The following is a 13,779-nucleotide window of genomic DNA, read 5'->3' on the forward strand; positions in this document are numbered from 1 at the left end:
TCCAAATCAAACCTGAACTGAACTTCGTCGAGGAACCAGTTAAAATTATGGAAAAAGATGTTAAACGACTCAAAGAGAGTTGGATTCCCGTAGTCAAGGTACGATAGAACTCTAAGCGAGGACCTAAGTATATATGGGAACGAGAAGACCAAATGAAAAACAAGTAATGTCACTTGTTCGAAGAATCTTGACGATAAGATAAAATTTCGGGACGAAATTTCTAAAACAAGGGGAGAATATGACAACCAAAAAAATTTCCATCACCAACCACCGTTAGGAAATAGCAGGGAAAGATAAATGTAATATCTTAGCATTATAATATTTGATTTTATGAATAAATATAATCAAATATGCTATTACATTTGGAATTAGATCGACATTTAGAATAAAAAATAAGCGTCCAAAAAGTTGTATCGTCTTTTAAAACGGTTAACATATTTAGAAAGTACTCGTCAACGTGATCCCAAGGATATAAAATTTGTAAAATTTTGACTTCGATTGAAGGAGGTATGATTTTTGTAAAAAGTAAAATCAACTGCGTAAATAATTATTACGAGGTCGAAACGATACATAGAGATCGGTTAAGTATTGTCTAAAGTTATAAAAGGAGAATCATAGTACTCCTCAAGATAAGAACTTTAGGAAAAAGAATGTAGAACACGGGATCTGTAAGAAAGAGATATGATTTTTGTAAAATCATTTATTTTTACCCTCGTTAGGCAAAAGGATGAAAGTCAAAACTAGTCAAAACAACCTAAAGGAAAGTTGTAGTACTAGTTTAGATCATCACATAGATATAGAGAGGGTAAATATCGGAGCTCGTACACATAAGATATAGATTTTTCAAAATCTTTTATGTGTGCGCGTGGTGCACGCTATTACGTGGCGTACACCTGACACCGGATTCGATCGGATTGCGATTGACATGGCCCATAGAGAGTGACACATGGAAACTCCTTGATTATTATTATTATTATTATTATTATTATTATTATAACAATAATAATAATAATAATAATAATAATAATAATAACAACAACAACAACAACAATAATAATCAAGGTAAGGGTAAATCCAAACATTTTTGAAAAACTTAAGGGTAAATCCGAACATTTTTAAAAATTTAAGGGCTTTACTGGCATTAGGTAATCGGTAGGTTACCTAGAAACCGGATACAAGTGTAAAAATGAAAAAATTAAAAAAAAAAATAGGCTTTACTGGACATAAAACACGTCCAAGGGTAAAACCAACATTTTTGTGAAAACTTAAGGGCTTTTATGTCATTTCCCCCGGAAAGACATATAAACACAGCACATGCAAGAGTCACGAAGACAACTAGCATACTAACAACACAATGTAAACATAGGCTAGCCTTGGTGCCTTCGACCCACTAAACCCGGTAAGGAAACTCACATCGAATGCTGAAAGATAAATGATAAATCCTCGATCCGAGAAACAGCTCTACTCAACCCCTAAACAGAAACAATTCCTTAGATATCGATCCATACTTCAAAACCTATAAATGGTCAAACTTGGCCAAAGTCAAAGTCAAAGTCAATGCTCCGAGTTGCCTCAACTCGTCGAGTTTCCATCAAGCATAGAATCGCGATATTTCGAATCAACTTGTCGAGTTTCCCTTAAACTCGTTGAGTTCCTCCTTATTCAACAAAATCGGGACAATCCCAACCCAACTCGTCGAGTTCCCTTATGAAATCATCGAGTTCATCAGTCTGCCTACCCACTTAATGCATTAAGCCACTAATCTTCAAACCAAAGCTCTATCTTCCAAATCTAGACTGATAATGTGTCTAGAAGGGTAAAGTTTCCAACTTTACCCATGAAGAACCACTCCAAAGGCATTAAGCTTAAACCTTGATCTTAAAAGGCTTATGTCTTATTCCAGAAACCACCATATCTTCAAGATAGAGCTCATGAGCACAGATCTAGACCTTAAAGGCTAAAAGGTCACGTAAAGTATTCAACTTTACTCACATGCATGGCCAAAAGAAGCTTAATAGGCCAAAAAAAGTGCTTAGACGTTGCATGGATCTCTTAGGGCCATAAAGTTGGCACCTTTATGCCATGAAAGCTCCTCAAGACCCTAGATCTGAAAGGGTTTGTGCATATGGGACATCCAACTCCCAATGACCACTTCTTTTTGACAAAAACAAGCAAAAGAACACTAAGATGAGGATCTAAGTAACTACAAGGCAAGATTGAGACTTTTTACCATAAGGATGTTGAAAATGAAGCAAGGATTTTCGATCTAGCAGCTCCTTCTTGTATCTCCAAGTTCTCCTTTCTTCCAATGGCTCCAAACATACACAACACACTCAAGACTGGCTCATAATTTTTCAAAGATGCCCTAGGGTTTCGAGGTTAGGGTTTAGGACAATGTAGGCTGGAAATGAAGCCAACTTATGGGGCTAAAGTTGTTTTAATAGGGTACAAAACTCCGAAATTAGGGTTTCATTTCTTCCAGACAACTCGTCAAGTGAAGGTCTCCTAACTCGTCGAGTTGACCACTTAAAAACATGCGGTCCATAACATTTCTACACGACGAGTTGGGGCTACCAACTCGTCAAGTTTCTCTACAAAAATGAATACTTTAGAAGTTAAATACATACCAATAACCATGCGTTACATGTTGCAATCCTAAGTCGATCCTAGAGTCCCAGGCCCGAATCAACCCTACATCAGCGATATCAGGCATCGATGGTGATTTCACGACCTCACTTTTACGGGTTTTAAAGATTTGACAGTGGGAATACATGCTTATCAAACTACTTTATCAAAATATATTTTTGTAAATATATAGTAGTTTATGTAAAACATGAAACGATAGGATAATATGTCAATAGAAACTCTACCTAGTCTTAAGCAATGATATTATGCCTAATTGTTATTTACCCGATATACTAGGAAAAGGTTACACATAAATGTTATGTTGGCCGATTTCCTATGATAAACTTTGTACCTAGAAGTAATGTTGGCCGAATTTAAGGATATGCATTGTATTTAGTTGTTACTCTGCCCTAATATCGTGTTGTATGTCAAAATTTAGATGTTTGGTCAAAAATGTTTTGGAGTTGAAGCAGTGGTCTAAAACTTTCATTTTGTTATAGTTTGGTACATTTTGTTTTGAATTTTTTTTAAATGATGAATTTTCCCTTTAATTTAGTTTTTAAATTTTCTTTTTTTATTACAAAAATTACAAAAAAAAAATACTACCCTACCCCTAATCCACCCTCCCCCCCCCTCTCATACCATAATTGGTAAATCCTATCACTACTACCACCATCCTCGGTCGTCGCCGCCAATACCGTCGTCGATCACCGCCACCACCACCACCCCCGTCGGTCACTGTCGCCAACATCGGTCACCACTGCAACGCAAATTTTCCATATCTGAATAACAAAACACTAAGATAATTTTAAATCTACAATTTCAAATTAAAACTCATAGATTCGAACACTTTTTTCTAGATCTGAAAAATAAAACATTCTATTTTTTCTTGATTTGCAACCTTAAAATCAAGAACAAATAGAAGGTCTGGGCAAGTTCAAACCCTAACGAAATCAGATGGTATGGGCGAGTTTGAAATTGGATCTGGAAAGACGAAAAAGAGTGGGCTGAGCTCCAACAACGAACATATGTGTAGCTCCAAGAACAAACATATGGTACGGGCCCTTTGACGGTTCTGAAAACATTTCTTCGAAGCTGCTAGTGATAGCAAACCCTTCGTTTTATCAAATCGTAACATCACCGCAACCATCTTCAGATTTGGAAAGGCGAAGGATATGGCAAAGTAGGAAAACCCTAAACGAGCGACGACGCTAGGGTTTCGGTATCTCGTAGCTCATATTCGTTGTTAGAGAATGGTAGATTTAAAGAGAGAAGAAAATGAAGTTAGGGTTTCTAAAAATGCGATATCTTGAGCTAGGGTTTCTTATATGTGGTCGTGGCGATGAAGTGGGCGACACCGGAATATGCGTTGAATGACGACAATAACGGTGGCGAGTTTCAAACATACTCCGTCATTAGACCTCCACTGTCACCAACCGAACCCTTCTTCATCTTTCCAGATCTAACGAGAAGGTGTTACATTTGAAAACAAATGATGGCAAGATGGTAATGCTCCGTTAAATCTTTCGGCTGCAAGTGGTTGTACCGATCGGTGGTGATTGTGGCGTTCATAACTCGAGTTGGTGGTGGTGATGGTGATATTTTCTATTTGTGAAAATCAAATGAAGATATATATATATATATATATATATATATATATATATATATATATATATATATATATATATATATATATAGAGAGAGAGAGAGAGGGAGGGGGTTGTTTTATTTTGTATTTTTTAAACTTTTTCCGTAATCAAAAAATTAAAAAAACATAATAGAAAAATGATAAAATAATTTTAAAAAAAAATACCAAGCACAAACCTATCATTGAAAAAAGGTTTTGAAAATCAACTTCAAAACATTTTATACCAAATATCTAAATTTTAACATACACTTTATACCAAATAGCTAAATTTTAACATACACAGGACAAAACTTGTAATTTTGTTAATCATTACCATCTGTAAAAAAACGAACGGTAAAGATTCGATCTCTAAATCCCCTGAACGACAGCTGTTCCTGTTTTTCTCCTTTTACGTACCGTCGATGGCGGATTAGCCGAAGGTTTATCACTTTATCTAACCATCCGACGTCGTTTCCTTCTGCTTATTTATATGCCTTTTTCTATTATTTGGGTCTTCTGTAAGAACTTGTCTAGTCAAATTTCAGTTCTTGTTGCGAGTTGTCTCGTACGGAACGGGCCTTTCCTCTGTCTTCAAATCCCTAGGTTCGTACCATCCATCATTTTCCCTGCGTCTTCCTGTTTTTCATAGATTTTCTTTTTGATGTTCTTCAGTTCATATATCTGAATCAACTTAAAGGTTTTTTTTCTTCTTCTTCTTCTTTTGATTGAGATCGTTGCTCACGTCGTTTAGTTTTAATTTCTGGTAAGGGACACCAATTTATAAAAATTGAACTCATAGACTTCGATTTTTAACTTTTATCTCGACGTTGTTGTGGTTAATCGCCGAATTGTGCTGCTTAGATGACGAGGGTTGACATTAGTCAATGGATTGTAGCTTGTTAGCAATTTCGGTCCATCGCGAAAGAAATGTAGCTTTATGTTTGTCCATTGAAGTCGCTAAAAATTGGGGGAAAAACCTATAAAAAGACTAAAAAAGGTTATCGTTTTGTTCTATTCGTCAAATGAAATCATATATCGAGAATCAATCTTTTGATTTTTTGAATTTGAATTGTGCTACATAGATTTTAAATAGAAACATTTTACACCTTTTTTTGTCTGATTTATAGAGCCATTTGCACTTGAAATGTGAAAAGAACCTTAATGATAGGATTTTTTTACGATTATTCATAGATTACCTTTGATGATGTGACATTCCATAGGGTGGATGCCCTAGCTTGCTTATCATTAGTTAATTTTGTATGATTTAGAGGAACTTATGCTGCATGTTTTTAACTAGTTTCTTTTTTGCCATGTACACTACAAATCAAAACCACAATACTCAGTATACTATACGTATCCGGTTGGCATCATAAGTTATTTATAAATTTCATTTCCATATTCCATTCGTTTGTATTAACAAATTTCTGTTCATAATCTTACAGGTTTGTGGTATCAGTTTTCAATTCCTGGTGCTTTGAAATATAAGTCCCAATCAGTTACTAAAACTTATACACTGTAGATGCAATCAGCCTGCATTTTATCCTGTGTAAGCTACTATCAGCTCACATTGCAAGGCTATTCAACTACTGCAGTAAGCTTGAACATAAGTGACTTTCATAAACAAAACCTGATGAAGTAAATGGAGTGATGAAGTTGTATATGATAGAATAACAACGTTACCATGTCGGAAGGACTTTAACATTAATGAGATGTACACCATGTATGTTTAGGTATCTTTTCGTAAAAAAAATATATATATCATATTTAGTTATTTAGGAAAAAAAAAAAAACCTTTTATTTAGTCATTTAGGAAAGTTATGGAAGTGCCAAAAAAGAAGTTTCCCCTTGATGCAAAGGATTACAAGCTATATGAGGAAGTTGGTGAAGGAGTCAGTGCTTCAGTGTATAGGGCACTTTGTGTTCCATTGAATGAGATAGTCGCGATAAAGGTTCTTGATTTGGAAAAATGTAATAATGACCTGGTATGTTCTTTTTTTTTTTTTTTTTTTTAATTAATATTTTACCATTTAGTTATGCACACTTTGAAAGTATGAAATGACAAAAGTGTCCTTGTTGGTTTGAATTAGGATGGAATCCGACGCGAAGTACAGACAATGAGCTTGATCAATCATCCGAATTTATTAAGGGCATATTGCTCTTTCACAACAGGCCATAGTCTGTGGGTTGTTATGCCATATATGGCTGGGGGATCGTGTCTTCACATAATGAAATCATCTTTTGCAGAAGGTTTTGAAGAGCCTGTTATTGCTACATTGTTGAGAGAGGTTCTTAAAGCTTTGATTTATCTTCATGCTCATGGCCATATTCATAGGGATGTGAAAGCAGGGAACATATTAGTTGATTATAATGGTTCCATTAAGTTAGCAGATTTTGGAGTTTCTGCATGCATGTTTGATGCTGGTGATCGACAACGTTCAAGAAATACATTTGTGGGAACTCCTTGTTGGTATATTTTTTTTTGTCTTTTTTTTTTGTATTAAATGAAGTTGTTTTATACTTGTATTGTTTTTTTTTTAAGTATTTATTACGTATTTTCATAGGATGGCACCTGAAGTTATGCAGCAATTGCATGGATACGACTTCAAGTAAGTCGCGATTCATTTGTTCATTTATTATCACACCATCTTTTTTATTATATAATGAATTAAAAAAGTATATTTCATGTTAACAGAGCAGACATCTGGTCATTTGGAATCACAGCACTAGAGCTAGCTCATGGACATGCACCCTTTTCCAAGTATCCACCAATGAAAGTAATTACATTAAATATCTCTTTAGAAATCATTATTTTCATTTACCAAATTACAAATTTTTAACTTGATTTCGCCAATTAGGTTTTGCTTATGACTCTGCAAAATGCACCACCGGGTCTCGATTATGAAAGGGACAAGAAATTTTCAAAGGTTTGTGTCATCTTAAATTTTAAGTCCACTATTGTATTAATGCTAAAACTAGTAATGTTTTGCAGTCTTTTAAAGAAATGGTGGCTGCTTGTTTAGTGAAAGACCCAAAGAAACGTCCCTCTTCTGAGAAGCTATTGAAGCATCCTTTCTTTAAACATGCAAAAACAGCTGATTATTTGGAACGTACTATTCTTGATGGACTTTCTCCCTTAGGTGATCGGTTTAGGATGCTAAAGGTAATGTCAAACTTTGACTTTTATAATTCATGAGTCGTGTTTCTACTTTCTAGTTATTTATTTGTTTTCTTTTTTAGGCCAAAGAAGCCGATCTTATTGTACAGAACAAGGATTTATATGGAGATAAGGAACAGTTATCACAGGTGAAATTGCTATGTTTACAGAGTATCTAATCCTGTTTACAATTTATTGTTCTGATTTCTTACATCATGCAGCAAGAGTATATACGAGGAATTAGCGCGTGGAACTTTAACTTGGAGGATTTAAAGAATCAGGCTGCACTTGTATGTGTTCAAATATATAAGACAAGACAAGAAATATCAGATTTGATCATGAAATGCTTGTTTTTTTTTACGTTATTACCCTTTATGGCAGATCAATGACTTGGATGAAATTTCAAATGTAGAAGACCCGAAAACTACAGAGCAACAAAATGGAGTCAATGGTGTTACATTACCACCAGAAGAGTTGCCCCCTGAGATAGATAATAATAATAATAATCATTCAGATGCTAAAACAGGTGATGAGATTCCTATTTTGGAGAATTCATTAGCATCATTTCCAATAGAGCCTCTTCAAGCACTCGAGTAAGATCCATATGTATTTAATTACCCAAATTTCACATTTTTCATTACATGATGTGAAGTTTAGAAACGTGTTACATGAATTCAGGGGATGTTTTGATGTCTGTGAGGATGACGTGGCGACTGTTAGCCCAACTGGACAAGATGAGAATCCATTAAGCCCTGTAAAGCTGCCATTAAAAACTAAGGACCAAGAAACCGAAACAAGCGAAAATGTTGTAGTAAAAAAGTCTTTACAGAGAATTACTATCACTGGGTCGAAAAAATTTATGAGTGGTTCATTACTACCTGACAATGTTCTTTCTCCTAATAAGTTAGTTGCCAATGGTGAAAGGTATTAATATTAATTAATTTATACACTGGTAATAAGATCATTCATTTTATTTATATTAATTCTAAACTATTTTATAAATAAATGAAGGGATCATCTCCAACCGAGATTCCGAGTTGAGCGAAATTACAGTGGTCCATTACAGCATCTTCATAAGAACAATATGAGTAAGATATCTTTAAATGACTAAATTGCCCTTTGTTTGTCTTTCCTAATATTAACTTTAGCTTCTTTGTTGTCTGGTGCAGTAGAAGATGTACCAGGAGCTGTGGTTCAACTTAAGGGACGTTTTAAAGTCACTGAAGCAGATTTTACCCCAAAGGTATATATAATTAATTATTTACTATTTACTGATCCACAATTGGACTGTATTTTTTTTTTAATATTCAATGAATTTGTAAACATTGAGTTTCAGGCGCCAGGTGGCATGCCTAGTCCTCCAACTTCAACTGTACCAGTTGCCTCTCTTCTTCCATCCTTACAAAGCATGTTGCAGCATAACACATCACAAAGGGTAAATCATGTTTGACTCTATCATCCCAAATTACAAATTTACCCTCTAGCTAGATTGTGCTTATTTTACTTGTTTCTGTTTTCAGGAAGAAATACTCGGATTAATCAAGTCTGTGGAGCAAGCTTCTGGTTCTTCAGGCAATCAGACAGAGCACGTGGAGACAGGAAACGGGGATATTTCACAAGTAATGGAGCCCTAAACCTATTAACAATAATTTAATTTTTTTTGTGAAAATATATTTATCAAGGATTGAATTATGACATGCAGACCCCTCCTACTTTAAGGGAGAGAGAACTGCATTCTCAGGTGATCCAGTTACAACAAAGGTATGTTGCCGATGAAGATGCATTAGCCATTATTTTATTTGTGGTGCATGTGAGACATTTTTATTTAAAGAAACGGTTTGTTTATTTGCAGCATAGAGAGTCTGGTTGAGCAATTGCAAAGACAGAAGATGAGAAATGCTCAGGTTTGTTTACATTCTAACAATAATTTTTTATTAAACATTAATTTAGATATCTGATAGACAGTGGAAGCCTGTAAGGAGTAATGTGATAAGTTATCATTTGTTGTGTCTTTTGTAGTTGGAAAAGAAAGTGAGTGAATTGGTGAAGAAAAATAGCATTAAGGAAGTATGATGATGATGATGAAGAGTTGGTGATGCAATTGTAAGGAACATGTAACATATTGAATTTTTTGTGAATATAAGGCCAGGGGAACTATGGTAGATTAAATGAATTCCCCCAAAACATGTTGAAAGTTATGCAGAAAGCTGGGGTTGGGTTGGGTCTCGTCCTCTACAAGAGAAGAGTGACTGTTGACCAACAAGACTTTTTGTCTTTGGTTTTTAGACTTTAGATCCTATCTTCATGCAGATTTGGTAACTGGTTGAAATAAGTATTCCAGACTAAAGGTTTGTTTGGAACAATGGAATGAAATCAAAAGGGTTAAAATTAATAAAATGAGATAGGTAATGGAATGCCTCATGTCATGGCATCCTATTATCTGGTTTTGATTGAATGAACTGACTCCGACATATTGTTTATTATGGATAATAAGAAACCTAAAAAAAATAAACTTGATAAATAAGCAAAATGTTATTATTTTTTATAAAAAAACTTTGATCAATAAGAATATTCGGTTGAATAAATCATATTTACATATGTATACTATTGTTTGAAATCTAAACTATGTACATGTGAAATACTTAAAAAAAGTTTATTGACTACTTAAAGAATTGTCTATAAAAATAAATAATTTGAAAGGTAATAATAATAAAAAATATACGTTGTTAGTTTTGGAAAAAAAAAATCAATTGAAAATTTGCAAATATTAAAGATCGTTATTGTTGATATAAGTAATTGAGAATTGAAGTGAATATCTTCTATATTGATACAACTTCTTATATAGGTATTTATACACACAGCAAATACAAAGGAATACCTAATTCCTAATACATAGGCATATGAACAATAGTGCTTCTACAGAATACGTGTGTGTACTTTAATAGCCCGTTATAAGTTAATAATAAATATCTAAATTAAAACAGTCATAATATATCAATCCATTACATTGAGGAATGAAAAAAAAAAAAAAAATTCATTCCTCACCTATGAAATGAAATTCCATTTTCATGTGGTAAATAACCATAATGTTCTTTTTTCGATATTACTGCATACCAAACAATGACCTAACAGTTTCTAAATCCCATATCCAATTACACAAAATCCCAAGTAAGAACTAAAACTGAATCAAGAACGCCCAGATTGCTACTATTTCATCAAACATATATCCAGTAAGTGTGGATGTCTATCTTGTGTTTACAGAAGCATCCAGCAAGTATCATTACCACAATCTGTTCTCAATCACAGCCGAAACAATTCCTTTAAGAGTCTCCTGAAACATGAAACAACATATTATAATCCCTAACTAATGTTGAAGATTCTCTGGTAAAACCAATCAAATTCAGAAGCTACCATGGAATGGTCCTTAAGACCAAGTGAAAGCGTCAACGGTTTTGAAGAGCCAGAATTACTGAAAAATATAACACATCATAAGACAAACCTCAAAAGATTAAGGGCTAAAGTCAGAATTGGGCACTAAACTATTGAATTTATGCTAAGAGATTAATCACTATAACGGATTTTACATTTTAAAATGGTACTGAAAGTTAAAACAGACCTTATATGTTCAATAAGCTGGCGTGCACATGCCACTAGCATAGGCTGTGCAGGTTAAACAAAAACATTTCAGTGATCAAGTCAATATGATGAATAGGAATAGTGGTATCCACTTCATAAATCATAAGGCACCTAACCTCATCTCGTTTACCAAATATCACAGATACATTGAACGTAGGATTATTCAGCATCCCTTCTTCCTTCCTATTAAACAAGAAAGATGAAGTAAGTACACAAATACCAGTCAGTTTAGAACCCATTATAGTTCCAAATATCACAGATACATTGAAGGTAGGATTATTACCTTGCATGCATTATAGTTCCCATAGTCCCAATTTGAGTAGCGATAACCTGGCAGTGTTAACAAAAGTGTAAATGCACATTTTGGAAGAAAAGAAAAAAGAGAAAAGGTAATACAAGCAATAACTCACCAAAATATGATCATCGTGGCTACAAATGACTATATCGATCTTACTTTCCTGTGAACAAAATTGAAAGACGCAATAAAACAAACAGGTGGTGGGTGCGAGCAAAATTGTCTTCTTTCATGAAATGCGCATAGTAATGAACGATCATACGACCTTTGTCCTTCAGATAGTATTAGCAAAAGATAAAAAAACACAAAGGATAAATCAATTTTGATGATTTTTCAGTGGAAATCTCCAAACTTCAGTAGATAATAGTACAGTCAATCAAAAAAGAGGGGCGTCTAAGTAATAGGGGAAACGTAAATTGATAAGATAAAGAAATAATTGTATGAATTTGACAAAGAGTAGCAACCTTGATATCGATCGAGAATTCCTTGTGGCGAACAGGGAAAGAAGGACTTGAAGCATCATCCATAGCAGCAACTAACCAAAGGAAACGGCAAGAGCTTGATCACTTGATATTGCTCCTTTTGATTCGAGTTGGTGTCTTGTAAAAGAAGAGAGTAAACTACAGTTTTAGTCCCTGAATTATTCAAATCTTCAGATTTAGTCTGTAATAAAAATTTATCTACACGGATCGACCCTAAGAGTAAGAGGTTTTGCACCATTTTTGTCTTGGGCAAATGTCATATTAGCCCATAAAACTTATCGGGTTTATTTTGAAAGGTCACAAAACTATTTTTTTTTGGCACATTAAAGGAATGAACTTACATTTCTCTGTTTTAAAGTACCCTTATGTAACTTGATACCGGGTTCAAAGGTAATATACATGTCACGAAGGAAAATATCGATTCCAGGTCATTTAATGAAATGATCACGTGTATTACATTTATCTTAATTTGTTTTAAATAAACCTATTGCCTTCTACAATCCCCTCATCCTCATTAAAGAAACCCCTCCTCCCACCGTAGTAACCGTAGATCGATGGTTATATTCTTCTCAATCAAAATTCATTTCCAAGGTGTGTTCATCAACAAACCTTTTTGCTATTCTGATGGTGTTCATTATGTGTTCGAGCATATCGATTTTGCTGGTAGGTCTAATAATGAATTTGTGGGTTTTCTTGAACGATTCACATAAGAGAAGTGTGAGAAACTTTATTATTGTTAACTTGATTTAGAAATCCTAGAAGGTTTAACCTTGATTTCTAATGAACTTCAATATCAATAATTTATAGACATTGCTTATCGGTGTGGAGTACAACTACTTGTTTACGTGGACCATTTTGGTACTACTATGCACGTAACTAAGGAAAATGAAAATGAAGATAATTGTTATGTTAAGTCAAACATGTCAATCGAATAGGAAAAATGTATTGACCTAACCGACTTCATGAGTCCACAACAGAGCAACATGGAAGGAGTAACCTATGAAGGAGTAAGTCAGGCAAATGGAAATGAGGATACCACAGAAGGTGATCCAAAAGATGATGAAAATGACAATGTTCTAGACGTTGAAGATTAGAATGTCCCAGATGTTGAAGATGAAAATGTCCCAGATGTGAAAGGAAAACCGATGTTTAATGAAGACATATCTTGGAAGAAGCAATTGCCAATTCTAGGTATGAGGTTCACCAACCCAAAACAATTAAAATCCATGCTTTGTAATTATGTTGTAGCCAATGGGTATCAACTGACTATGAAAAAAATGACAGCAAAAGGTTATTGGTTAAGTGTTGTGATGGTGAATGCACATCTAGGCTCTGGGCGTCATGGATGAGTGAAGAGCACTCATTCCAAATCAAGTCCCTTATCAACGAGCATAAGTGTGAAAGAAATTTTAAGTTAAGGTCAATTAATAATTATAGATGGATCGGTAGTCATTTCACCAGGGATGTTCTTGAGAATCAGAAATTCAATGTTAGGATGCTAAAAGAGGAAGTAAAGACTAAATTTAGCATAGATGTTAGTATGGGACAATGTAGGAGAGCTAAGCAACATGCAGTGTCTCTTGTTGAAGGTACCATAGTGGAAAATTATGCAAAGTTGTGGTCCTATGGTGAGGAGATAAGAAGGTCTAATCCAGGGTCAATAGTCAAGTTGTATGTAAACTCTATGCTAGATGGGAAAACTTACTTTAGCAGGATATATATATATATATATATATATATATATATATATATATATATATATATATATGTTTTCATGCACTAAAGCAGGGCTGGAGAAGTTAGAGGGATTATAAACTTGGACGGGTGTTTTTCAAAAGGAATTGAATGTGTACTGGTAAGTTATAATGTGTTGTTAGTAGGGATGCAAACAATCATATATACCCAATAGTTTGGGTTGTGGTTTGTGCTGAAAATAAAGACAACTGGAAATGGTTCTTAG

The 13,779-nt window shown here is 34.3% G+C and overlaps 2 protein-coding genes across 3 annotated transcripts; one reads left to right on the forward strand and one right to left on the reverse strand.

Moving 5' to 3' along the window:
* The first annotated feature begins 4,726 nt into the window (after nucleotides 1-4,726).
* Nucleotides 4,727-9,861, forward strand: LOC145032240 (Protein kinase superfamily protein). Of its 2 annotated transcripts, none has more exons than XM_078980989.1 (18): nucleotides 4,727-4,855; nucleotides 5,695-6,234; nucleotides 6,340-6,719; nucleotides 6,814-6,858; nucleotides 6,945-7,026; nucleotides 7,108-7,176; nucleotides 7,242-7,412; nucleotides 7,490-7,555; nucleotides 7,628-7,696; nucleotides 7,788-7,999; nucleotides 8,085-8,330; nucleotides 8,418-8,494; nucleotides 8,576-8,649; nucleotides 8,743-8,841; nucleotides 8,927-9,025; nucleotides 9,109-9,167; nucleotides 9,259-9,310; nucleotides 9,426-9,861. In XM_078980989.1, the coding sequence occupies exons 2-18, from the start codon at nucleotides 6,070-6,072 to the stop codon at nucleotides 9,477-9,479; spliced, it is 2,019 nt and encodes a 672-aa protein (XP_078837115.1). In that variant the 5' UTR covers nucleotides 4,727-4,855; nucleotides 5,695-6,069; the 3' UTR covers nucleotides 9,480-9,861. The 2 variants fall into 2 exon arrangements, with proteins under 2 accessions (XP_078837115.1, XP_078837116.1); XM_078980990.1 differs by having other exon boundaries at nucleotides 8,579-8,649.
* A 586-nt stretch (nucleotides 9,862-10,447) lies between these two features.
* On the reverse strand, nucleotides 10,448-11,942 carry LOC145029237 (proteasome assembly chaperone-like protein). The gene is made up of 7 exons (XM_078977834.1): nucleotides 11,802-11,942; nucleotides 11,453-11,500; nucleotides 11,326-11,372; nucleotides 11,159-11,225; nucleotides 11,023-11,066; nucleotides 10,818-10,875; nucleotides 10,448-10,737 (listed from the first exon to the last, which is right to left on the reverse strand). The coding sequence occupies exons 1-7, from the start codon at nucleotides 11,862-11,864 to the stop codon at nucleotides 10,687-10,689; spliced, it is 378 nt and encodes a 125-aa protein (XP_078833960.1). The 5' UTR covers nucleotides 11,865-11,942; the 3' UTR covers nucleotides 10,448-10,686.
* Nucleotides 11,943-13,779: the final 1,837 nt, after the last annotated feature.

This window comes from Lactuca saligna, chromosome 2 (assembly GCF_052625555.1).
Source record: "Lactuca saligna cultivar CGN05327 chromosome 2, ASM5262555v1, whole genome shotgun sequence".
Classification (NCBI taxonomy): Eukaryota; Viridiplantae; Streptophyta; class Magnoliopsida; order Asterales; family Asteraceae; genus Lactuca; species Lactuca saligna.